This window comes from Podarcis melisellensis (assembly GCF_964234715.1).
Source record: "Podarcis melisellensis genome assembly, chromosome: 3".
Taxonomy (NCBI): Eukaryota; Metazoa; Chordata; class Lepidosauria; order Squamata; family Lacertidae; genus Podarcis; species Podarcis melisellensis.
The window spans coordinates 62,224,294-62,251,436 of NC_138530.1; the positions used below are offsets into that span (position 1 = coordinate 62,224,294).

The 27,143-nt window shown below is 44.6% G+C and overlaps 1 protein-coding gene across 1 annotated transcript in view; it reads left to right on the forward strand.

The window, feature by feature from the left end:
* Positions 1-27,143, forward strand: part of SGK1 (serum/glucocorticoid regulated kinase 1) — a 71,987-nt gene that overhangs the window by 16,342 nt on the left and 28,502 nt on the right. Inside the window, exon 2 of the mRNA XM_081907164.1 lies at positions 15,025-15,240. Coding sequence (XP_081763290.1) covers positions 15,025-15,240 — 216 coding nt within the window. The remainder of the gene's footprint in view (positions 1-15,024; positions 15,241-27,143) is intronic.

The following is a 27,143-nucleotide window of genomic DNA, read 5'->3' on the forward strand; positions in this document are numbered from 1 at the left end:
GAGCAGCCCTGTATAGGGAAGGGTTTTTTAAATGTTTTATTAAGTTTTTATTTATGTTAGAAGCCACCCAGAGTGGCAACCCATTCAGATGGGTGGGGTATAAATAGTAAAATTATTATTATTATTATTATTATTATTATTAGATATCCCTATTTTCATCAGAGGAATATTGGAGGGTATACTCTGAAGGAAACAGGCTGTCTTGATTGATTTCAGTCTGGCTTCAGATCTCTTTACAGCACTTAAACAAACTTGGTCACACTGTTTGATGATCGTCTTTCAAAGAATGACAGAGATAGTGCTACCCTCCAGTGTCCTCCTGGGGTGACTCTAGCATCCTGTTCTAGTTGGGCCTTTGGTCTGATCCAGAAGGGCTCTCTTTATGTTTTCTAAGCCCCTGTGATGCAGTTCTGCAGAGAGTTTTAGCACCGCTGTTCACTGTTATTTTATATTATTTCTTGGTTTCAGAAATTGTTTTATTATGATCATGGCATTTTGTTATCATCATTATTGTGAACCACCCTGGAAGACCAGACTATAAATCCATCAGATAAATAACTAACTAAACAATAGCAGCAATGCAGATTGTTTACAAATCCCTGGTTGCGCTTTGTACGATTGCCACAGGTAAAAAATGTACTTCTAAGGGGAAGTGCACTCTCATCAGGATGAGCAATCGCAACAGGAAAAACAGACCTCAGACAGGGCTTGATGGTGTGTTGATAAAGACAAGTCCATCCTGGTATGTGTGTTTTTCATGTACCCACTTGCAAAATTATATGTTATCTAGCATCTGTTATTAGCCTTTATGCATTGCCTGCCTTCTTGTCTCTCTCCTGTCTGTGAATCACTTAGTTTTTAAGGAAATCTGAGCCACTTCTGTTCAGTCTGGGTCACATTGACCCAAACTCTGATGCTTTCAAATGAAGCTGTATGGATGCCAAAATGAAATCCCAGATGCTCTTCTACCTGGAGGGCTTTTCGCTTTAGATGATAACCCTCCCTTATGTAATGCATATTTTTAGTCTTATTAAAGCTGTACCCTGTCTGCATGCCAGGGGAAGTTGTTTACCAGGAAAAGTCTTTGGAATCCTCTCACATATATTCATATACAAACAACTGGGCATGTGGAATAAGGAAATGAAAGCAAGCCTCCTCAGACATAGATTTCCTAGTGCTCAAGCAGCTATGAGGAAGCCTCCAGCCCTGAGACTCCAACTGGTGAATCACTGTTGCTGGCTTCACTTCATCATCTGTTTCCAAAACAAGGATTTGTGTTGCAGTGGTCCTAGCAAAGGATTTTTGCAAATCTATTAGAATTATTATTTTTTTAAAAAAAAAACCTAAGGCAGGCAATATGTTTCTTGCAGTTTGTAACCATGTGCTTGGAAGAATAGCAGGCTGAGAAAAGATACAATACAGTATAAATGTCTGAAATATTTTTGTTGTTGTCACTGCCTGTTTGATGTTTATGGATGATGACATGATACTCTTGTCCATTATGCTACTGTGGAATCATGTGCTCTTGTGCTAGCAAAGGATGGAGAGCTTGTGTAGAATTCAGCCTTGCCCAGTCAAGCCTTGTTGTCTCCATCTGTCTCTCTCTGACCCTGGGGAGCAGAAGAACCTTTCTTAGACTGAGCCAGACCATTGGTCCATCTAGATTAGTATTCTCTACACTAACTAGCAACAGTTCTCCACGGTGTCAGTTTTCCCAGCTCTGCCTGCAGAAGCCAGGGAACAAACTTTGGAATGCAAAGCAAGTGCTCTACAGCATAGAAATTCAGACCTGGATTTGCATTGTCTTGTTCAGTGCTGGATCAACTATAGTCTAAAAGGTAAAGGGACCCCTGACCATTAGGCCCAGTCACGACCAACTCTGGGGTTGCAGTGCTCATCTCGCTTTATTGGCCAAGGGAGTACAGCCGGTGTACAGCTTCCGGGTCATGTGGCCAGCATGACTAAGCTACTTCTGGCGAACCAGAGCAGTGCATGGAAACGCCGTTTACCTTCCCGCCGGAGCGGTGCCTATTTATCTACTTGCACTTCAACGTGGTTTCGAACTGCTAGGTTGGCAGGAGCAGGGACCTAGCAACGGGAGCTCACCCCATTGCGGGTGAGACGTGAGAGGGCATCAGTGGAGGGAGGAAAGGAAAGAGGGACAGAGGCCAGTGTTGCTTGCAGTACCCCTGACCATCATTCAAGGCCACGGCACACTGGTTGAAAACCACTGCCTTAAGCAATTGTGCATGCTTAGGATCTGTTTTGATTAGTAATCCCTTTACTCTTAAGGGATCTCAAACCTGTGTTCTTGAGCTGTCAATGTGAAACACAGTGATGGGCCATGGCGATTATTCTGGTAATAATAATAATAATAATGATAATGATAATAATAATAATAATAATAATAATAATAATAATAATAATAATAGACTTGCAGCACAATCCCATACATTTCTTCTCAGAAGTAACCCCCTGCATTGGAACTTACTCCAAGGTAGGATTACAGTCTGAAAGACCCCTGGGCCAAGCTCATGCCAGGCCTGCACAATTTCTCATCCTCCAAGTTGAAGTCAGTCCTGCACTTGGCCTCCCAAACAGTCTCAGTGCTTTGTTGGTCTCTTGCAGGCTGCAAAAACAGGTGGTTTCTTGAGCCCTCTGTGAGCCCTACATGGTTGCATTCGGCTTGGTGGGCCATGAGTTGTGCAAGTCTGGCTTCTGGCCTGTCTGTACTGCCATTCTATGAAATAAGCTATAATCAGAATGATTTGGGTGACACAGGATCCATTCATTGTGCCTGCATTGTGTCTAGCACAAAAGCATTAAAAAAAGAAAAAAGCTTCTATCAGGAGGATATTTTGCTTGTGTCATGTACAATACAGCGTTTGGCATCCGATATCCGTAATGCACACTGAGAGCATGTGCAGCGCATCAAAACCGACAGTGATTCTATTGAAAAGCAAGCATTCCATTGCCTAAGACTGAGTCAACAACCCCACCGCAACCACCACTTGTGCTTGATTTCTTAGTTTATTTATTCATTTGTTTAGACAAGAACCATTTGGGGAACAATGTGAAGGCACTTGTGGCAAATAAGCAGATCATTAGGGAGCTTTATAATTCCCCTGGTACTTAAAGGATGCAGCTCTATATGCTCTACAGTGATATACATGATTCTTCCCTCCTCAACCTTATCTTCACAACAACTCTGTAAGGTAGATTAGGCTGGAAGAGAATTACTGACCCAAGGTCATCAGCTGTGCTTCCTGGCAGAGTGGGGACCAGAATCCAAGCTTCCCCAAGGCCAGTGAAACACTATGCAACTCTTTCTTTTACTGAAGAGGGACTTCCTAGCACAACAAAACACGTGAGTGTACCCCAAATGCCCTTCAACCTAGAAACTTCCCTCTTTAAAATAACTAAGTATAATACAGCGGACGCTTGGGTTGTAAACATGATCCATGAGGGAGGCACGTTCAAAACCCGCAGCTTTCGCAACCCACAGTGCTGCGTGTGTGCACGTGCAGGTCATGATTTGGCACTTCTGTGCATGCGCAAAGCACAATTTAGTGCTTCTGTGCATGCACGAGTGCCGAAACCCGGAAGTAACCTGTTCCAGTACTTCCGGGTTCGGAGCGGTGCGCAACCTGAAAACAGGCAACCTGAAGGATCTGTAACCCGAGGTATGACTATATGCTTAATCTCCTCCATATGCTTAGAGGTGCATGATACCTTGGATATAATTCTGACACTCCATTCCCCCCTCCCCAAATACCCTTTGCAGAAGAGCAATGTTCTTCAATGCTGGGTTGGTGGAAGTGGTTGCTTTCCCTCTGATCTAACAGGGCATACTATCTTGATTTAAGAAGAGATCACTGCTGCTGCTTTGTCCCTTTGGCATTCTCCTAGGTGTAGCTTTAGGAAAGGTTCAGACATGTACTTCTTACATTTATATCTCACCTTTCTCCAGTTTGCTCATGGCAGCACACATGGTTCTTCCCTGTCCTTTCCCTTTTATCAGAACAATCCTGTGAAGTAGATTGGAGAGAGAGAGAGAGAGAGAGAGAGAGAGAGAGAGAGGCAGGCTCAAGGTCACCCAATGTGTTTTGGGGATGTGAAGCTGAGTCTCCCCACTTCTAGCCTGACAGCCTAACCAAGAGGCAGCAAATGCGGTACCCATTGCGGTAACTCCAGATGTTGTTGGGCTACAGCTCCAATCATCCCTAGTCATCACAGTCAACAGTAGGGGTGATGGGTGTTGCAGTCCAACAGCATCTGGAGGGTACCACTTTGGTTATCCCTGACTTAACCACTACACCACACTTTCCTTTCCTCTGCTAAAACCAGTGTTGGATTACTGGCCCTGTACACTGAACCTCCCATTCAGCAGAAGCTGTCAGCACTTTCACCAGTGAAAGAAATAGGCTGTGCTGGACTGTGGAACCGGAAAGGGGGTGAAAATAGTTTTGAGAAATGTTGAAATAATTCTGTCTCAAGACCAAAACTGCCACAGTGACCTCTGTCATTTAGTTTCATGCCATTTGCACACTCCTAGATCATTTCCAAGAGTGAACAAAATATTTAGGTGACTCATTTCCCACCTGAAATAATAGGTGCATTAAGCAAAATGACACACTGCACAGTTTGGAATGAAACAGTAGCTGGTTGTTATCTGGCAAACTTGTTTTCTCACCGTATTACTTTTCCAGTGAGGCAAAACAGAACTAAATACCGAAGTCAAACCAGGGAGCAGCAATATAAACTGCCATTCTGGCATTATTCAGCCTGCTTAATTAACCAACTGTACACAGCTCGGACAATGTATCTTTCATGCGGACAATCTGTTCCAGGGCCATATAAAGTGGATTTCCTGAAGGCTGCCCCTAAGGTTCCTGGGAGATTATTTCCATGGGCTCTGCATACAATGTGCACCTTACATTTGCAAAAGTGGTCCGAGGTGCAATGAGATAATGCTGCAGGAAGGGGAGAGCAGATCAGATGGACTGCAGCTAGACCAGGAGGGGACGAGAAAACATTTGATATTGCTGAGACACAGAATACATGCAAACACATCAGCAGGCCTAGATCTCAAACACAGTATAAGTTACTGTCTGGAGGGGGAAATGAATATTCATTCAGGGAACAGTGGCTGCAGAGTAAGAAGTGGATGGTTGAGAGCTTCGGAAAACAAATGGGTTGCAATTCAATTTGACACTAGCATTCCGGGGACATCAAGAAAGCAGGATCTCCATCCTTGATTGGCCAAGAAAACAAATTGTTAAGTGGCTATGAACTGGGTGTCAAAGCATCCAGCAGGATTTGCATGTCTGGGAATGTGCCAAGATTCGCCCTAATCTGACTTTCTAAAGTGAAAGCTGAGCTTTCGCTTTCATTTCAAAAATAATCTGTTTTGAGAGTCAAGGCCGGCCAAAGTACATTTTGTTTCACTAGTGCAAAAAGAGCACAAATATCTGAGCTGGAGGGAGTTCTTCTGCAGTCAAGGGACAGGACTTTGGAATCTTGCTCAGCTCAGGCACCAAGGCTCTGTGCCCTGGAACAGAAGAGCTCTGGTCCTCAAAGTCCCAGCCGCCTGCTGGATCCCTGACATAATATTCAGGCTTTGTTGCACATTTTATGACTAGGATCTCGTCCACACTTCCATGTATGCCATGCTTAGAAAGCTTGGATCCAAGTGGTTTATCCCTTGCACCGCTTCTTTCTGAGCTAAAACCTATTATTTAGTGATAGATCAGAACAAGTGACAATTTGGGGGGGAAGCTTGAATTGCCGTTTTCTTTGACTGAAGGCTAAATAGCCCTTTTCTCCAGGGAGGAGGCAGCGGGACAAGATAAAGTGTGAATAAGCCCTAAGCCTGGAGTCAAGACAGCTTTAACTGGAGGCAACCATAGAAGAGAGAGAGAGAAAGATATGAGCATGCCATGGGAAAATTCTGCTTTCTTCAAAGCCCTGTCCAGATGTTCTCAGGATGCCTTGTAGAAAGGGGGGGACCAGGCCATGCCTGCTCATGATTATTAGCCCAGGCCTTACCCCAGAAGTAGCCAAAAAACTGCGCTCCAGCTGTCCTTGTATTATACTCCTAACACTCCTCACCATTAGCCATGCTGGCTGGGGCTGATGTCCCAATCTGGAGGGTCCCACATTAGCTACCCCTCCCCTACCTCATAGGCAAGAGTCTATAGCAGAACTTTCCAAACTTCTCATGTTGGTGACACACTTTTTAGACATGCATCATTTCACGACACAGTAATTTAGTTTCCCTAGCAAACCAGAGATTGAACTAGCCCCTTTCCAGTCCTGGAGGAGTGCAGGGAACATTCACACGACACATGCAGCCGACACACTAATGTGTCTCAACACACAGCTTAGAAAGCTCTGGCCTACAATTTGTGAGCATGTGCAGTCTGCCAGGTCTTAGGCTCTTTCAATTTTATTGAGGTGCTTCCTCAACCTCAGGTTAAGTACTTAATTCATTCCGGAGGTCCGTACTTAACCTGGAACTGTTCTTAACCTGAAGTACCACTTTAGCTAATGGGGCCTCCAGCTGCTGCCGCCCCGCCGGAGCACGATTTCTGTTCTCAGCCTGAAGCAAAGTTCTTAACCTGAAGCACCATTTCTGGGTTAGCGGAGTATGTAACCTGAAGCGTATGTAACCTGAAGCGTATGTAACCTGAGGTACCACTGTATCCCACTTCCGAGTACACACATGTTCTGACAAATGTCTGAACAGTGCTGTTGACTGCTCCTGCCCTCAAATACAATCATATGCTCCTTTCTCCAGGATGTGTTGTGCACAACATTATTTTTTACACCTTTTCATAGCACTCAGTAGTTGTATATGAGGATTCCTCAAGTGCTTTGAGAGGGGGAAACCGCGTTGGTCGACCTTTGGAACTCACTGCCACCCATAATAGGATTGCCCAGTAGTGTAACTGAGTTTCAAAAAGGATGAGACAGACTCCTGGAAAGTCAGAATACCATTAAAAATATCTCAGGGACTCCATCATAATGCTTAAGCCTTCGGATACTGCTAATAAATATATAGAATCCAGAAGTCCAGTTACTCTTCTGATAGGGACTTGCTTAGCAATCCTATGCATGTTTGCTTGGAAATAAGTCCTACAGAGTCCAGTAGAGCTTACTCTAAAGTAAGCATGCATAAATGCAAAGTCAGTGTGCAGCCTTCAGAACATACGCGTAGCAATCGCTTTGACTGGCTGATCAATTGTTTTCACTGACAGCAGTTGAAACATTGCAATATTGTTCTCTCATGGGAAACATTGCTTGTGGTTACTATGAATGAGGTGGATTTATGAATTAAGGCTGACTGAGTTCCCAAGTGTGCTGAACTGACAGATGCCACTGCAAATGCCTGAAAAGCTATACCTGTATACTGTTATATAACAGGAAAAGCTGTGGACGGTGGAAAATAATAATCCTGTAATGACTCACCAAATCTTGCCCAATTGCACATTTGGCAATTTTCTAAGGAATTAACGGGATGGGATATCATGTTTTCAAAAAGTTTTTGTTTAGTAAAAAGCTCCAAGAAGCCTGAGAAAATAGCCCAACATTCTACAAATACATTAATACCTTTTAGCAAAATGAAAGGCCTATTTGCAAAAGGTGTCAATGGAACAGCTGCCTTGGGGGCAAATGAGTGTCTCTGCTTGTCACAATTCCAATGTGGATTAGGATTAATAACCGGCTTCTCTCCAACCCAGCCAGGTTGCAGATCAGATATTCACCTTATAAGCACTCCTCACCTGAACCATATCTGAACTATCTGTACTTGGATCACTTGGCATAGTTCTGGCCTTGCTCTTTTAAAGAAATATATATATTGTTTCTGGATCTCTGCCCGAACAGTAATGCTTCAAAAACAAATTTTGGCATGGCAGGATGGCATTTCCATCAAGCACAAGGAGTACAAGGTAATTCCAGGGATAGTTTTTCAGCTTGGCAAACTGGGGCTGCGGCTTCCTGAAAGAAAACCCAGAACCAGAGTCCACTCTTTCTCCACTCCCGACACCCGTATATAGCCATCAATCAATTAGAGGTGTGTGTTGTCTTCTCTGTCTAAAAAGAGAGATGGAAGCAGTTCCTTCCAGACTCATCAAAAATGGGAGGACAGGGAAGGAGGGAGAAGGAAAGAGAAAACTCTTCCAAAAGGATTAAGAATGGCAAACCAAGTGAGGATGGAGAACTTTCTGGCCCTCCAGATGTTGCTGAACTACAACTGCCATTGTCCCTAGTCATTGGTTGTGCTTGCTGGTGGGAGTTGTAGTTCAGCAACATCTGGCGGGCCAAAGGTTCCCTACACCTGAAAGAAGGTGAGAGACCTTTCTGTTGTATGTATTGACTGGATGCAAAAGAGGACAGTATTCCTACATAGTGTAGAGGAGAGAATTTTCAATCCTACTGCTCAGGGCGCCGACTTATAAAAAATATTGGGGGGGCGGGGGCCCATACCGACTTATAAAAAATATTGGGGGGGCCCAAGACCTCCAAACCGCTGCTGCTGGGGGAACGAAAGGGGTGAGCCCCGGGCTGCCCCGACCTTAAGTGAACCTGTGAGGGCTCGCCCTTTGCGGCAGCCGATTGGCTGCCGCCGTGGGCGGTGAATATTAATGAGCTAGGGGGAATCCCCGCTTCTCGCGGAGCTGATGCCAGCCCCGCGAGATTGTTGATGGGTCGAGAGCCCGCAACCCCACCCCCTCTCTAGATCGGGAGTGGCTTTGTTTTAACTCATTACTGAATGTATTTTAAAAGGTAACTATCGTCAAACAAGGAAAATAAAAAATACCAACATAATTTTGTGATTTTACAAAGCATAATATAACTAATAATTTTCTTAAATTATTGGGGGGGCAGAGCCCCCCCAACCGAATTTTTGAGGGGGCTCGGGCCCCCTCAGGACCCATGGAGTCAGCGCCTATGCAGTACTGCTAAAGGTACAGGAGTTCTGGACTTTAAAAAGAATGTGGCCACCCTGAATACAAACTGCAAAGGAGGAGGATGGGGAGGAAACCAGAAGTAGTTGGCTCTGTCTATTGTTACCTCTGGTTCCACCTACAATTAGCAGTCCTGCTCCCCACTCCACGAGCTCCAACTAGCACCAGTGACTACTGGCTGAACTTTTCACAGATCCACTCAACTTACGTTTTCAATATGGCGTACTGGTTCTATGTCAATGAAATCAGATGTTGCTAGGACTTCCTTAGAGGGAAATGGGTAGCTTATTGCCGCCACCGTTATGACTCTCATGAGACCCAACCCATTATTTTCCAGTTGCCATATGTCCTCTCTTTCCAGGACATGTCCTCTTTTTCATGGGTAGAGCAATCCATAATTGAAAGTAGAAGTCAGCAAATGTGCTCTCTTTTTTGCTGTTCAAAACATGGCAACCCTACATCAAAGGACTTCCAGTCGCTGTTTCAGGAGTAAAGTAACAGTATTCTCCCATGTGACCCACAAGCGAAATCAGCTCTTGGCATTGATGCAACAGAGTAAAAAGCCAGTCAGTTCTTTGTCTTTTGAGCTTTTTTCTTCTTCTTCAGCATTTGAAATGCTTTGGGACCAATCTCAATAATAAATTATCCACTTTTTCCACTGTGTGTTCCAGTAATAATAGGTGCTTATTTTGCTGAATTGTTTAAAATAACTATAGCACAAGGTAGGGTTCATTTCTAAAAGCTGACGGGGCTGCTAACAAGGATACCAAGTTCTCATTATCTCTGCTGTCTAAAATGCAAGAGCTTTAAAAGCCTGCTCAGCTTCCAGGAACTTCCTGCCAAATCCAGCCTTCAGTTAATTGACCTCAGGAACTTTTTTTCAGTGGGTTATGGGGTTCATTTGGAGCAGCACACAGGACTGAAACCTAAACTGCTTCTATTAAGCTAACAAACCACATTGGGCTTGGCTGGACACATGTGAACCTGAACCTTGCCTAACCAAACATGATCAAATGGGGTTGAGCTGGTTCCAGCAGTAGAGTAGATGAATTAACATGGGCTGGATGTGATGGACATTTCTGCAGAGTCTTAAGAGCAACAGTCAGTGTTTGTGCTTATTTTCTAAAGTCACCAAGCTTTCCATTCATCTTGGCCTCCTTTAATCCGCCCAGCTGCAATAAAGATGTTCTTGGTCATTTTATTAGGAACACAGGAAGTTGCCTTACAGTGAGTCAGGCCAATGGTCCATCCACCTCAGTATTGTTTACACTGACAGTGGGACTCTCAGTTTTCAGGCAAGGTGACATTCTCAGACCTACCAGGAGATGCAAGGCATCAAACTTGGGACCTTCTGCATGGAAAGCAGATGCTTTGCCACTGAGTTATGGCCCTTCGTTGCTTCAAGGACTCAACACACCTGCTAAAACTAGTTAACAATTCCACTTTTAAACTCACAAGAGTGTTTACAGCCCATCTTTCAACATGCCTGCCCACCTTTCAACATTTGCATCTTATGGGCCGTGGCCCTTAATGCAGGAGGCTGTAAGTTCAGCTGCTGGTGTCTTCAGTTAGGGCTTGGAAACGCTCCCATCCGAAACCCTAGAAAGCTCCAGCCAGTCAATGTAGACAATACTGAGATAGATGGACCAATAGTATCACTTGGTATAAGGCAAGTCATTTCTGCACCTAAGTTTGGCTGTAAAACTATAGGGGAGTCAGTTGGGCACAGGAAATATTTGTAGGGGGTACTTGTCAGGTGTGGAAAGGCTTAAGCCTCCTCCATGGCAGATGTCTCTGTCCACATCTTGTCAGAAGTATTTTCACTCTGCTCCCCTGCAGTACTTAAATCGTCTTCGGCTTTTGGTATCAGATCTGCGTTTTTAAAATAAAATAAAATTCAGCAGCAGCACTCTAACAGGAAGCGTTGTTGCTGCAAGGCAGCAGCCAGCACCTCTTGTAAGTTGCTAGGCTATTGCTTGGGAGACCAGGTGGTTGAAATCTCTCTTGGATCCAGTGGCTCAATTGTAACAGTAAACACAGAGACGCAAATCCAAGCTGGTCCCCAGAGATTGCAATAATGCTTCCACCCACATACTAGTTAACCACTAAACCTCGGCCATTGCCATTGAATCTGCCACTGTCCACAGCCATTTGACATCCTAGTGGTGCTACAACCACAACTCACTCTCCTCGATGTGCCTACCTGGATGTGGTAGACTCCCCCCACCCCACTGGAGTCAGAGAGGTGCCAGCTTATATTTCCAAAAAAATACAATTCCTGGTGTCAGTTAGAGGTGAGTGACTGGCTGCTGCACTGCTGGAATGGAGAAACTAAATCCATTGGTGGCAGTGAGGGCCACTAGTGAGGCAAGATGAAGCAGGTGGCAGGATCCACAGGGGCAGCAGATCTGACATCCAAGGAATGTATCCTTCACTGCAGCATTCTCCTTGGAAGGCAATCTGCCTCCTCCTCAGCAACACCCCCCATTCCACTTCTACAGTGTCTTCTTGATGAATAGGAAAACCTGCGAGTCTCTCCCTATCCTGCTCCTGATGTAGATCTTTATTGCCCCCTTGTTCCTGATGTAGCTCTTCAGTCACCCCTTCTTCTCTGGCTGGGAGAGGCACCATTTTGTGGTTCGCCTCAGGTGCCAAGATGTCTTTGACTATCCTTGGTTGCCCTACAGTAAATGCCTGTTCTGGGGGCCCTTGCCTGGACACATGTGCTCTGTATGCTGTCCAAGGATGCTGGGCCTGACAAAAGCATTGTATTTATTTATAAGAGTTATTTATATCCCTCTTTTCAGCTCTCTGAAGGGCCTCCATGACTGCTTCCATTGCCCACTGGATCACTCATCACATCCCAGCTTATCCCACTTAGCTAAGGAAGCCAGGAGTTATTCTCTGACTCATCTCATCATAGTTTCCTCATGGTTTTGTAGTAAGCCAGGAACAAAGGGTGTATAGCCGCTGGGCTTAGGGAAGCAGTTATACTGAAGTGAGGAGCTCAAATGTACATTGTCCTGACTTGGCTTAACTGCTGATGGTCAAATTTGAGAAGCTCTAATTCTAAATAATTCACATACTTTTTCTTGACTTGGCTTGACTTCTGATGGTCAAATTTGAGAAGTTCTCATTCTAAATAATTCACATCTTTCTACCGATGCCAAAACCCATAGTGAAAACATATTAAGAGTATGGCTAGTAAATGTTTCCAGGAGAAAGTTTCCATCGGCTTTTGATGCAGATGTAATAAAGTTTAGATCCACTCCATCCATGCAAAACCAAATAGATGTAGATATACCTAATGCAGTGCCTTTGATAGCATGACTGAGCTGAAAAAGAAACTGTCTGTTTGTCCAAGGAAATATAATGTTTCTTGTCACGATACCAAGCCCTGGTAAATAGGTCAAAACACACACTGATGATTTCACATCTATGATGTGCTAAACAATCTCAGGCTATATGATCTTTGGCAAAATGAATGCCATGAAGACCTGCCAAACTAAAATAAATGAATTAAATTTTAAAATATTGAAACAGAAAGCTTTTTTTAATATATATATATATATTTAAAACAGTCTGGCAAAAAACCAAGACTAAAAAGAACAGACCATGTACCCTATTAAGGAATGTGGGAATTATAAAAACAGAAGAAGACAGATCAAAAACACATTTGGTTTTTGCATCATGGAAAAATGATTTCACTCGGCATTTTGCCCTGTGTGTGAGTGTGTGAGTGTTTTAAATCTTGGGCTTTGTTGGAAAAGCACAGACATTATATGAATCATGGACCCATCTGCAGGGGTTCTGGACTGCTGAAGGACACAAAAGGATGGAGACCTCAAAGAAACATCAAAGGAGTTGCAATTTAAACTAATCAACAGAAACTAGTAGTCCTGGAGAGGGTGGAAGACACAGGCAGAGGAAACATAGGAAAATGACAGGCATATTCCCCCTTCCCCAGAAGATGAGTCCATTTATTTGTTTTTGTGTCCATAGAGAGGTATGTTTGTGTGATTTCCCCACAAACCAACACAACAGCGCAAAATTCAGACTTAGCAACTCATCAGAGTCATTGTCTTTGTTTACCTGTATCCTTGGTTACCAGATGCCAGGCTGTACTCTCACTGCTATGGCAGGAATGATGATTCATGAAACAGTTAATTTCCCCATTCAGAGCGTGAGCCTGGATCTAATACAGAACATGCAAACAAACCACCCCAAATTCTATGCTGGGTTACACCACACACAACACAGGAAGCAGCAACAGATCTTTGAGCCATCCTGTGTTACTGTAACTGTAATCATTCAATGCGTTTCTCATTCATCAGCCGAGCAACCCTGTCAGAGAGGGTAAAGTTACTCCCACTTGACAGATACAGTCAACTGTGCACTATCTTCTGTTTTGTTTTTAGTTCAGGGGCTTTTAAAATAGTTGAATGGAGAGGGTCTTCTGAATCAGAAAGATAACAGAAACCTGACTGTTGCTATTTTGGAGGCAGGTTCAGACACATATGGGCAAATTCAGCTTGCGTAGAGATAGATCTTGCACAACAAACCCACTTCCCCAAAAGACGCACAGTTGTTCTGTGAGAAACAAAGTGTTTCTCTTATTGCATTAATATCCCACCTTTTCCTCCAAGGATATAATGGACTGACTGGGTGCACAGGAATGGTGGGAGGCATCATCCAGGGAACCCCCACGGGAACCCCCAGGGGAAGAAGGCACAGAGCCAGGGGATTGGTGGTGGGACAGCAATGAGTGGGCAGAGGGAAAAGACTGGGAGAAGGAGGTGTTGGGAGCTGAAGAGGTAACAGGGTTTAGTGAGCAGGAAGAGTCTGTGGCAGGGAGCAGTCCAAAATCAGAGGCAGAAGCAGAGGCTGGACGGGAGTGTAGCCAAGAGGCAAACTGCTGAAGAAGCCAGGGAGTCTCCCCCTCCTGCTGTGACCAGCTTGCCTCCCCCCTGGTCTCCCAGAACACAAAGATTAGTGAAGAGGGCAGAGCAAAGAAAGACAAGATGGAGTTAGTAGTAGTAGTAATATTTATACCCCGCCCATCTGGTTGGGTTTTCCCAGCCACTCTGGGCAGCTCCCAACAGAATATTAAAAACACAATAAAACATCAAACGTTAAAAACTTCCCTAAACAGGGCTGCCTTCAGATGTCTTCTAAAAGTCAGGTAGTTTTTTATTTCCTTGACTCTGATGGGAGGGAGTTCCACAGGGCAGGTGCCACTACCGAGAAGGCCCTCTGCCTGGTTCCCTGGTTCCTGCTTGGGAAGGATCTGGGGAGGAAAAGACTTAGGGAACTGTGGGAAGGCGGGAACCTTCAGTCTTCTCAACTGCCTCACTGAGGCAAGGTCTACTGAGAAGAGTTGCTGTACTCATTCAACCTGAACTTCCCTTGTAAGTTTGTGACTGCCATTTGCTCCTCTGTGGAAAATGAAGCACTGCAACTTTTGATTCATTTGGTAGGGATAAAGCAGATTTGGAGTGAAGGTAACATTGGTTCAAGGGCCTGCAGGTTGCAAAATTAGAATGTGAATGAGATGAGATGTCTTGAAAATGCAATATAGTTTTTAAACTGGAACACCTTATGCGTGGGATCTCAGAACAAAAAGCTACAGCGAAAAGGCAGAGAGGAGACCAAGGATGCAGAACAGGCACTTCCTAATCTGACCATCACTGCTGCCAGGGGTGCACTATCAACAGAATGGGAAGTAATGAGACCATTTAAGATAGCAGTTGAACACAAAAGTTGTTGCTCTGTGAGCAGAGTGAGACTAAAATGTGTTGAACTCGTTTAACACTTGCAGTATGTCTATTCTTAATGCATGAAGTTTCTGTAGTGTTCTGGGTAGGGTGGATTTGTGCATTCTCCCTCAAACAGACTTTCAGACTGTTTTTTTTAATATAGATATTTTCTTCTGAGCCCAGTCCAAATGTTAGTCATCGCCATCTGATTATCCACATGTGCTTTGCATTAAACAGCCTGTGTCAGAAAATCCGCAGGGCAGATGTTAAACGGAGGATTTGTTTTATGTTTACAGGTACGAAGATGGATTAAGAGCCCTATGGTGAGCATGGAAAAACATCAGGCCAGCAGCCTCAAATACCCGGGGTCCACTGTGATGCATATACCTCAAGGGGAGCCTGACATTGAGGCTCCGTTATGTCAGATGTGCTTCAGTGATCATGCTTTTCCAAGAGGGATTGTCCCACAGGACACAGAGTCGTGTTCCTGGGAAGACCACAGAAGCTGCAAAGTAAGCAAAATTCTTCCTCACTTCTCACGCCACGTGCCGTTCTCCTCTGTGATAAGAACATATCACACCTAGCTTTCTATAGGGAAAGGGCTGCAATTCATACATTCAAGGGTGAAATGGGGGTCCCTTTGAAGTGGTATGAGCTAGAGGAGATGTGAGCTAAAAGCCCCATCTAGCTTGCTTTTGTGCATGTGTTGACTTTGCACAGAGGCAGGGGGCTCTATCCAATGGTTAGGTGAGTGGAAAACAGCTAGTGCAACCCATCTGGCCCTTCCCTCCTCCCTCCTTTGTATCACCCCTGATTTGATTCAAGGGGGTTGGGAGCCTGAACAGTGGAGGCTGTGCCCTGTGGAGCTGCAGTGCCAAGGAGGAAATCCCTTGGAATCAGGCCAAGGGATCTTGCTCCAGTAGCAGCTCCACTTGTGCAAGATCTCTCTGCTCAACGTTTGACAGTTCCCTCTTTCCACTGAAAACCCATGTGACAGAGCCCTCACTGTTTGGAGCCTTCCTCTGGGGAGGGTTTTTTGGGGGGAGGCTTGGGTCTTCAGGAGAATGAGGAACAGGAAGATTGGTTGAGCAAGTTGCCTTCCATCTGCACAATGTAAAAATCTAAGGGCCCTACTGAGTCAGGTCAACTGGAAGTCCACAAGCAGGGCCTGAGTGGTCCAGAGCTCTCCTTATGACTTTCAGCAACTGGAATACAGAGGCATACGACTTGAGAGTGGAGGGAGAACACCATGACTAGTAGCTATTGATATCCGTATCTCTTCCATGGATTTGTCTAATAAGAACATTGGCTATAAAACCCATGCTGCCGAGCTCCTTGCAATGCCCCCTGTATCACCATCCGTTATCGAAATAATAAGCGTGGAACACTCTCCATTTGTTGGATTAGTTTGGAAGGGATAGTACTTCAGTGGTAGAGTACTTATCTGTCATAGAGAAGACCTTGTGTTCAATCCCTAACACCAGTAGCAGCCAGTGCAGTGGAGCCGATCCCTCTTGAAGCCAACGTCCATACTGGACTGGGCAGGGCAGTGGTAAGGTCAGGGCTCCTCTGACACAGCAGTGGCATTGTCCTTGGCTGATGTGAATGGTGCCTGAGGTCCAGGAGAGCTGCTGCCAGGCAGAGTAGACAATAGTGATCTGGATCGACAAATATTAGGACCTGGTTTAAGGCAGCTTCCAATGTTTCTAATGGAGAGAACTGAAGACGCCCATCACCCACTCTTACTTTGTTGATTCCACTGGGTTATTTTCCTGGCAATTTTGTAGTATGTCATGGGGCCTTATGGCAATCCTCCGTCATAGACAGTTGTGCCCCCTGTGTTTGGCAGAGCCAGCCAAATGGTTTCCATCATAAAACTGGTCTAAATATTCAGAAAAAGCACATGGCGCGGGCAGCCCTCGCAGCACCATTAATTGTTAACACTGACTTGGTGAACTGACTGGGAGTGCTTGATTGATAGTAAAGTCCTGCTGGAGGCCACTGGAAGACCCACTTTCCCATGTGCTTATTTATTATATTTATACTGTATATTGCCTTTCCTCCAAGGAGCAAAAGGCAATGTACATAGTGACACACATACCCCATTTGTCCTCACAACCACCCAGGAAGAAAGGTAGGAAGGAAGGTTAGGATGAGAGATAGTGGACTGGCCCAACTTTGCCCAGTCAGTTCCATAGCTGAGTGGGAATTTGAACCTGGCTCTCAGCAGTCTTAGTCCAACATTCTAACCACAACACCACATAAACGGCTCTGAGGTTTTTTTAAAAAAGGAAATGTGGCATTCAGTATAATAACCTTAACAAATCCCTGTTTAATAAGAAGCTAGCAGGCAATATGCTTCAGCAGAAGCAGCCCCAGCAAAAAGAAGATTCCAATATAGCAAACCTAGCCAGATTATGAAAATTGCATCTGCTTCTGCACTGTGGATTTTGGCAGCCAAAGAAATCCAGGTTTCTCAGAAAGCAAAACTCACATTGTGGACCATTCAAGCCACGGAAGGGTTACCAATCTCCTGGTTTTGTTATGATAGGAGTTTTTAAAAAGGTACTTGAAAACAGTAATAGCTCCACATTAGAAAAAGAAACAGCAATAGGTGAATAAAAATGTTGGTCATAATAAAAAAAAAATCTAATTATTCTTCAGAAGCTGAGTTCCAGTGATGACTTTCCCCTAAAATATGAAGTTTGACCAAATAATTAAAGAAATAAAAGACCCTTGTGTAAATTATTATGCTAGCTCTTAGACTCAGGCATGTCGGAGCCTGCTGCACAAAAAAGGCCTCAATAGCTGATTTCCATTACATTTGCACATTCATATGGAAAAGATTTAGCTGAATGGAGATTTTCTTCACCCCTCTTTCCTTTTGCTAAAGGCAGCCTAGAGATGCAGAGATGTTTCCTCAGCAGGAAAAAAGCACAAAGAGGAGATGCTATTCCACAATCTTGACACAGTTTGAAAAGGTCACTTAAAAGCGCACCATGTGCACAAAGCAGGATATGCACATAGGACAACCCATAGGATTTGCTCATGAAAGATTAGCAGGCAGGGAGCCTTTGACACCCAAGGACTAGTATTTCAATGTTAAGGATTTGCACACTCATCGAGAGGCATGCCAGCTGCTGCCATCGAAGCACAATCCTGCACCAAAGCGGCAAGTGCAGACTCAAGAAAAGCAAACGTGTCAGGGCAACTAATGTCCTGGCTCTTCTGTACCAAATGGGCACCTTTCAGGGAGGGAGGGAGGGATGGCACTGATCACCCAAACCACAGTGTGTGTGAAAGGGCAAGGGAAAGGCACAACTGGATGGGAAAATTAAACAATCAGCCTTGCCCATATGTTTGGAAAATCACACACACTACCCAGTGGTGTAGGATTGCATTATGGGGAAAGTGGCTTCTGGGTGCGTTTGTGAGGAGGGCCTTCCTGAGATCTGCTGTGCTGGCAAATCCATTCTTGAGAAGTGGGGGACATGAAGGATGGCTGTATGAGAGCATTAGCAGAGCATTCAATGAGGGCCCTGTAGGATTGGTCCACTGTTGTTTTCATCACTTACTATGAATATTGGCATGGAATGTTGTCCATGTAAGTGTACACTAAGTGCATGTTAAATTGTCCTGAGGTTCCTTGTAAGTAGGGTTGCCATGTGTCCTCTTTTTCCAGGACACACCCTCTTTTTCAGGGGTAAAATTTGAGACAAATTGCATTTATTTGCTATGAATGGCTGTCATAGCGTCCTCTTTTTTGCTTTTCAAAATATGGCAACCTTACTTGTAATACAGAGTATAAATTCGAAATAAATGCAAGTGTTGGGGCTGTGATTGAATAGGCAGCATTGCAGGGATCAAACTTGCAGCTTCAATGACTCTGATCTCTTGCCATCGGCTACAGAACAATCGTGTTTCAAGTCCAGTGCATCTGGAGTGCATTGTTGGATAGGAAGGGTCACAAGACCAGCATTTCTGGCACAGATAATTCACCTCCCTGAATTAAAATTGTTTTGCCTTCTCTGATACATCATCCTTGCTTTTGCTCTCATGTGCAGTTTTTAACCCTTAAGTGCTGAACTGGGAATGTGGGAGGTGCTCAAACAGACACACCTCTGACTAGGTTAAAAGGATTGTGATTTTTTTTCTATTTTATTCCATGTGAACATTGCCAATTAAAGCATGTGCTGCCTCATTCGACGCTTGTAACCTTAACTTTCAAAACAAAGCCAAGCACACATTACATAACAAGGGCAACTGAAAATAACCTAGCTTTAAAAGAGCTGGCACAACAAGTTTAAATACCAGTTTTGCTTTTAGATGAATATTCCCTCCCCCACCTCTCTCTCTCTCTCTCAAAACTGGCTGTGCAACTCTTGGATTAACATGGAAAACACATAAGCCCTTCAATAAGATTTTCTCTGGCATAGTTGTGCTGTATTGATTTATTGATTTGCTTTGTCACCCACCACAGAAATATTAGTAAAAGCAGAGAAGTTTTAAATGATGTTGGCAGGAGAAAAAAGAAAATCAAGTGTGTTGTGTTTTAGTTCTGTTTTTAGATTAATTGACCTAAAGACTTCAAAAATAATGAATTCCAAATATTTTTCTGATACATCAAACATTTCTCTTACCCAATAAACAAGATAAATCTGTTATCGTCTGTCAAAAAGACTCTAATAGTACAACCCTGTTCATGTTTGCTAGAAAGTAAGTCCCGCTATGTTCATTTGTTCCCTAGTAAGGATGATTAGGATTGCAACTTTAATTGGTGCAACCTATTAACAGCTGTAAGGTGCAGCAGCAGCAGTAGCAGCAGCAGCAGGTGAGGCGTCAGTGTAGCAGCAGTGCCCTCTCAGTGGCAGTGCTTCCAATACTGGGACAGAGATGTGGGGGGTAAGGCCAAAAATGCCATGTTGGGTGATCTTGCTAATGCCCTCACCTGCTGCAGAAATTAGCATGACTGCTGTGGAAAGGGCATCACTCCTGCTCCAACCCTCTACTCATGTGCCACTGTTTGGTAAGGTGTCGTTTAAAAGCAGCATTCGTAAGTACCCAATCCAATTTTTGAACCTAGCCCAAAGTTGCCTATAGATGAATGTTGGACCAAATGCTTCCTTGTTGCCCCAGATCTGTCAGCTATGTGGTCCCTAGCCTGTGGTGTCTCAGGCTGGGGCTTCCGAAAAGTTGAGCCAATGTCTATTGGGCAACTCAATCACTTTCAAGAGAAACAAAGGTCTGCTGTGATATCACAGGGCCTCTTGTGGGTCCAATGGAGACTGACATAGCTGATGACCTTACATACAAACAGCATTTCAGGTACTGAGGGGTGGGGACTGGACATGCAGCCTGCCCTGCACCATCCAAGCTAGACATGGGGCCCTCAGGAGCAGTAGTGGATGACGTGGCATGGAGACACTTCTCACCTGGCCTCATTTGGTTGCATCACTGCTGCCAACCCAGAGGCAGAGGGGAAGGGGGGAGGCAGTGGTGCAGGTGGTGTGGTGCTAATGCAGGGGTCAGCAACCTTTTTCAGCCATGGGCTGGTCCACCGTCCCTCAGACCATTGGGGGGGGGCGGACTCTATTGAATGAACGAATTCCTATGCCCCACAAATAAGCCAGAGATGCGTTTTAAATAAAAGGACACATTCTACTCATGTAAAAACATGCTGATTCCCGGACCATCCGTGGGCTGGGTTGAGAAAGTGATTGGGCCGAAACCGGCCCATGGGCCTTAGGTTGCCTACCCCTGTGCTAATGCATTGGCAGACCGGAGAAGCACATCCCTTTTTGCTGCCTGAGGTGACATGAGGCACCATCCCCACTACTGCTATTCCACCAAAGCCTTGCTTACTGGGGTTGACCAGCAGTGGCAGCTTCCAATGAGCTTCTAGCCAGAAGCTGCCACTTTTCCTCACTTTTCCAGCAGTGGCAGGGGCGTGTGGGGCACCTGTGGGGATACTTCCCCATGCCTGAGGTGGCTGCCTCACTCTGCCTCATGGGTAGGCCACAGGCAATACTGGATTGGCTCTGCTGGTGTGCATTTGCAGCATGCCAGCCTCACCTCTCCCCCTCTGAGCAGAGGCCAGGTGAGCAGGCAGCAGTGCCCCACACCAGTATCTGCTGCTGTGCAGGAGCAGTGAATGATACTGGCCCTTCAACCAGCATTCAAGCGCCCATCTGATCAGCTTCTGTATCAGGAATGGAGGAGATGGCATCTTGCCCTTTGCTTCAGGCACCAAGAGATCTTGAACTGGCCCTGCATACAGATGCCTGTAACTGTGACCTGATTGCCCTTTTGTGAGGTTGAAAAGCTGCTTCAGGCAGAGGCCACTGAGAGTGAGGGAGGAGTTGTGAGGCCATCCACTGTTTTTCCTGCTCTCAGTTGTCCCCTCTCAAAGTGGCTCTAAGAAAGGTTAAGGGGGGGGCTGCACTATGTAAGCATTCGCATGAAATGGCACAGTGGATGGACAAATGTAGCTCAGAAGTACGAAAGCAGCAGCTTCTGAAGCCATCTTATGATCTTTGTCCACTTTATCTTCATACGGTTGGCACGACGAGTGACCTAGTAGAGCGTATGGAGGCACTCACTAATAAAATTTTTGACTATACACATGTCATCCAGTCTTAAAACCCAAAAACAGATTTTAAAAATAACTAAATCTGCATTTGGGAGCAATTAGAGCATGGGTATTTCAGCATCCCTCATTTTAAAATCCAACAGCAGCTGGTTTGCAAAGTGTTTGGTTTATGTGGGTTAGCAAAAACCAAAATCATCCCTTAAATTGTGAGCCAAAATTCTGAAATCGAAGCCATAGCTTTGGCCCGTTTCCTAAACAGTCACTTCTCAATGACTAAGTTGACTGGCAATATAAATATTGTATTACAGTGGTAGCTCGGGTTAAGAACTTAATTCGTTCCGGAGGTCCGTTCTTAACCTGAAACTGTTTTTTAACCTGAAGTACCACTTCAGCTAATGGGCCACCTGTTGCCACCACGCCACCACCACACGATTTCTGTTCTCATCCTGAAGCAAAGTACTTAACCCGAGGTACTATTTCTGGGTTAGTGAAGTCTGTAACCTGAAGCATATGTAACCTGAAGCGTCTGTAACCTGAGGTACCACTGTACTGTGATTTCAGTGGAATCTACTGATACGGACTGCAATCTAATATCGCTACTCTGTAGTAGCTTGTTGGATCTGAGTGACTCTTCCAGAATAAGAGCCTGTTTACAAAAATAAAGAAATGTCCTGGCACATAATTTGATTTGATCAAATACAGATCAAATATTCATGCCTTTCAAGTGGTGATTCAGAGGCTGAAATGGAAAGAGGCGTTCTCTGATATCTTAGTCCTGGCCCATGAGGTTCTGAAAAACTAAGATTCAGCATTTTAAATTTAACCCAGAGGCCCAATGCCCAGCTGGCACAAGAACAGCTGAATATGCTCTTGGCTGCTAATGTGGCAACCTGCGTTAGTTGCAACATGTGATTCATCTTCAAGGGGTGCCCCATGCAGAATGCATGACAGTAGTCAGTCCTTGGTGTAACAAAGCGCACAGATAACTGTTGAGAGGTCTTGGCTATCCAGAAAGTGACATATCTGAGATATCAGATATAATTGATTTTTAAAACGAGTTTTTGGCCATTGCTTCTCCAAAAGCATCAGTGGATCCATTAGGCTGCCCAAGCTAAGTACCTACTTGGACAGAGCAGCAAATACAGTACAGAGATAGCAGGTATATTACTATGCCCAGCCTTTTACTATTCTAGTGCCTTATCATTCTTAAGAAGAAGATAAGGAGTTTTTATTGCAAAATCTGAGTAGTTTGGAGAGAGGATCTTCTGTGAGAGCAGGATGTTTGTTCTGATTATTAAATTGAAATACCATATCTGCTTCCATGGTTTCGTAATGGTTTGATATAGGGTTATTACGAAAGTTATTTAGATGCGTCAGAAGAACTGAACACAAAGAGTTTTCAAATGAGGCATGGGGAAGGAGAGCCAGCAAATGGGCAGGCTAAAATTATATGTAATTCCAATGAACACCATCAAACTGCAGCTGGTGCTCCTCCTCTTTCCCCCTCTCCTCCCCTTCCCCAGTTCTTGATGACAGAACAAATGTCATTCCAAGGAAAGCTGGCAAATCTTTAGTATGACTCAGATCTGAGACATGATAGGTCAGGCGCCTGCTATGCAAATCAGCAGTGACTGCACTCAAGCATTATTAAATCCCACTTGAATCTGTTCAAGGGTTCTGAGGCATCATAGACAAAAGCAAATACCACTGGTATGGGTTGGATTGCTGCCTCTTCCCAAGTGGAAAAGTAAAGAGGGCAGCACTAATCTGGAGAGGCGAATTTAAGCACTTGAGAATTAAGGGAAGTCCATTCCTAAACTCTAAATCTGAATTTTTATGGGGCCCTTGATGAGTGATTGTTTAATATCCCAGGGTGGTATCCAGTGTTAGTCATAATAAAAGCAGACCCATTGAAATCAATGGAGTTGGACAAGTGCATTAATATCAGTGGGTCTTCTCTGTATGAGACTTACTGTAGCTGGGCATCACCCATGCCCTTTATCGTGGATTAATCACATCGGAACAACACATACACACAAACAGAGTGTTTGAAACTAATGATGGAGAAAGCTTCTAATTAAAGTTACAAGGGACCTTTGCTGATTTGGATTTACATCTAGCTAAACATTATAATAAGGGACGCGGGTGGCGCTGTGGGTTAAACCGCAGAGCCTAGGACTTGCCAATCAGAAGGTTGGCGGTTCGAATCCCTGTGACGGGGTGAGTTCCCGTTGTTCAGTCCCTACTCCTGCCAACCTAGCAGTTCAAAAGCACGTCAAAGTGCAAGTAGATAAATAGGTACTGCTCCAGCAGGAAGGTAAATGGCATTTCTGTGCACTGCTCTGGTTTGCCAGAAACGGCTTAGTCATGCTGGCCACATGTCCCGAAGCTGTACACCGGCTCCCTCGGCCAATAAAGCAAGATGAGCGCCGCAACTCCAGAGTCGGTCACGACTGGACCTAATGGTCAGGGGTCCCTTTACCTTTACCTTTTAAACATTATAATGAAAGTTGTTGGCCATCAGGACAGAAACTAAGAGATAGTATAGCACTATTGTTCCTATTGCCTATGTTTGACTCAAAGGTCAATTCCTGACCAGGGTCTCAGGAGAAGGGGACTGGCATTCTTCAGCTGCTGCTTTTCTTCCAGCAGCAACAGATCTATCCAAGAAACCCAGTGTTTGTGACACACAGGGGTGTAGGAAAGGGGGCGGTCTGGGCAGACCACCCCAGGGGGTGGTCACTGAGGGGGGTGACATTAGGCACGCCGCCCACCCATGTCTCCCAAGCCTACCCCAAGCTGTCGGGGTAAGGTAGGAGCTGTGCCACTTTGCTGGCGGCATTCCCCCCTTCCCTCTTTGTTTTGACAGCTTGGGGGAGGCTTGGGAGTCGCAGGCAGGTGGTGCGCCGAATGTCTGCCATGGGTGGCTTGCTGTGTCCCCAGCTGCTCCGGGCATCTGAGTGGCTATCCCGTGCCTGGCAGGTCACCCTCCACGCTATGCCCCCCTCAAGAGAGCGCCTGCCCTGAGCAGCGCGGGCATATGCTCTGCCGCTGGTGACACATTCATGATTTGAAAAGCGAGGTCTATGTTATGCTCAACACACAGCAATTTAAATGACCGTTCTCTGTTCACAAAATTGTGCCCTTGGCCAGGTTCTTAATAATTTAATTATTAAGCATGAACAAAAGAAACATGTTAGGAAGCATTAGTTTGAAGGAGGGAGTGCTTTTGAGGCGCCTCTTATTGTATCAGAAATGTGTTTCTGAGTTGCACAAGGCAATTCTTTTTGACATTTAATGTCAAAATGTCAACATGCCAAAGTTACATGAGATTGTGATCTGTTTTCTGTCGAGAGGTTTTCAGAAATGAAGAGTCACCGGTATGGCATTCTAGTTAAGTTGTGCAAGGCCTGGAAGGGTGCAACACTGAATTCCACTCCATGACATTTTATATTATAGGACATTTTATATTATATTTTATATTATATTTTATATTATACATTTTATATTATATTTTATATTATAGCATATTATAGGACCAGTCATTGCAGAGTGAATAAATACAGAATGCAGACAAGAACTTTCAGTAGTGTGTAACAAAGTGCCAGGGCCCTCAGGCAATGATCCTTGGACCTTGGTGTAAGAATAAGCATCCTAGAAGTGTCCCTACATTCATCTGTGGAATTCTGGAGGCTGTAAGGAGTTCTACCCATACTAGTACTATTACAGATTTGGGATACTAGAGTTTGGGGGTACAAAAGCGCCCATAATTCTAAAAAGTTAGTGAATGTTAGAAGTTACTGAATGCTAGAAATTACTAAATGCTTGGGGTCTTCGGGGGGGGGGGACGGGGCGGGTGAGAGACAGCTTAGCAGTGTAAAAATGCAGTCTAAGCTTGTTTTTCAGGGTATAGCCTGGGTTGTCATTAAGCATTACAAAGGTGTTGATAACCATCAAATGATGACGCTTGGGTCTATAGTAATGTGAATGTGATGTCGCACATAAAAATGTGGTCCTTCTAAAAAGAGAGAGAGAGGTCTGGAGAAGGGGTGTGTGTTGCATTTTGGCAAGGTGTTCTGGGAGGAAGGAGGGGAACAAAAAAGAGAACTCCATGCAGTGCTGACTGGAGGATGCTGCAAAGAGAGACCCGGAACCAAAACTGGCTGCCTCTTTGGACCCAAGCTTGCTGAAGCTATGAAAGGAGTAATAGGGATACTCTTGGGGTGTAATGTTGTGCACCCCGTCCACTGAAGGTTTTAGGTGTAGATATGTGTAAAATAAACCATATTTCTTAAAGACACCACTTTCCACTGTGCCTCGGTTTTCCCAGCAGAAACACAACCCTGGGTGAGCACCTGGAACCCCTGGAATCTTGCTACCACTTCACAGATATTGGGGTGGCCTGCAACAATACAGAACAACATTTACAGAAGCCAAATATCCTAAGCCTAACAGAAAGATTGTTCAAAAGCTTTTCATGGCCACTGCATGCTTACATCTCATTAGCCAGAGAAATGTTGAACAATGCCACTCTGCAAATATATGGCTAGAATAAGGGTGCACATTGTTCTTCTGATTCATGAGATGTAGATTCTCATAACTCCATTCAAACATTTTCGCACTCCTGGATTTTTCTAAGACTAAAGTGTTACGTTTTGGGAAGGCAACTGACAATGGAGGACTTCTATGTAATATGGTGGAAAACTGAGTGATATCATGCCGCCAATCATTAAGTACTTCTGTCACTCATCAAGCACTATGCAAATTGTGGAGTGATGCTAAAGCTAGCCCAAGGCCATCAGAGAGCCTGCTGAAAACAAGGTGTGTGCTACTCAACTGGCAGAGAGGGAGGCCTACCAGCAGGGCAGCACTTTCATTTCTGGACCCCACCCCCAGTACACCTGCAGCAGAATGCTCTCTGGTGGGGTTCCAAAATGGGGTACGTTGGGGCAGCTAAGGGTTTGCAGGATCCAAAGTCCCCTTATTTCTTCGACTCCTGTCCAAAGTAGTTCCTAAATTATGTCAGCCCTGCAGTGGAGCAGTCAGCACACAGCTTCGTCTGTATGGGCTTAATTGGGCTTAGCGAGACCTGTAGCTCAGAATGAACTTTGAATGTGACCTTAACTTTTTCAGCCCTAGCAAGTAACTTTTAGAAACTTTTCCACAGGTTTGATTAGCACATGCAGCAACTGTGCAAAATCTCCTGTGCTGTTTTATCTGTACACCTGCCTGAGGCCAGCTGCCTATACACTTTCATGGACATTGTCCTTTTCAAATGGAAGTCACTTAACTCAAGGAAGTTATCTTAGTGGAAAATCCCAGTGCATGTGAACTCGCTAAGGAGACTCCCACTTTGCAATAGTCTCATCTTTGCCAGGATTTTTGAAAAGATAACATAGTTTACCCATCAGTGATTGCCCCACTGTACTCAAAATAAAATGTCTGGGCAAATAAAAACATCTTAACGTGTTGCCAAAAAGAGTCCCGTGTCAGCACCAGTCTTTTACCTTTGGGAAGTCATTCCAAAACTGGGCAACAATCACTGCAAATGCCCTCAGTGAATCCATAAAACATATTTTCTACAGACGGAACTCAGAGAATGGCTCATCAGATGACCTTAATGCAAACATTATGTACAAACAATCTGAACAGTTAGCTTTATGATAGTACTCAGGGAGTGAGTAAAGACTTATCTATACAAGAACTAGCGCTGACTCAATATGATAGGTCATTTCAACTCATTCAGAGACTCCATAACCAGTATTACTTGGTCACCAAGAACATCAAGAGAGCCCTGCTAGACCAGGTCAAACACCCATCTAGACC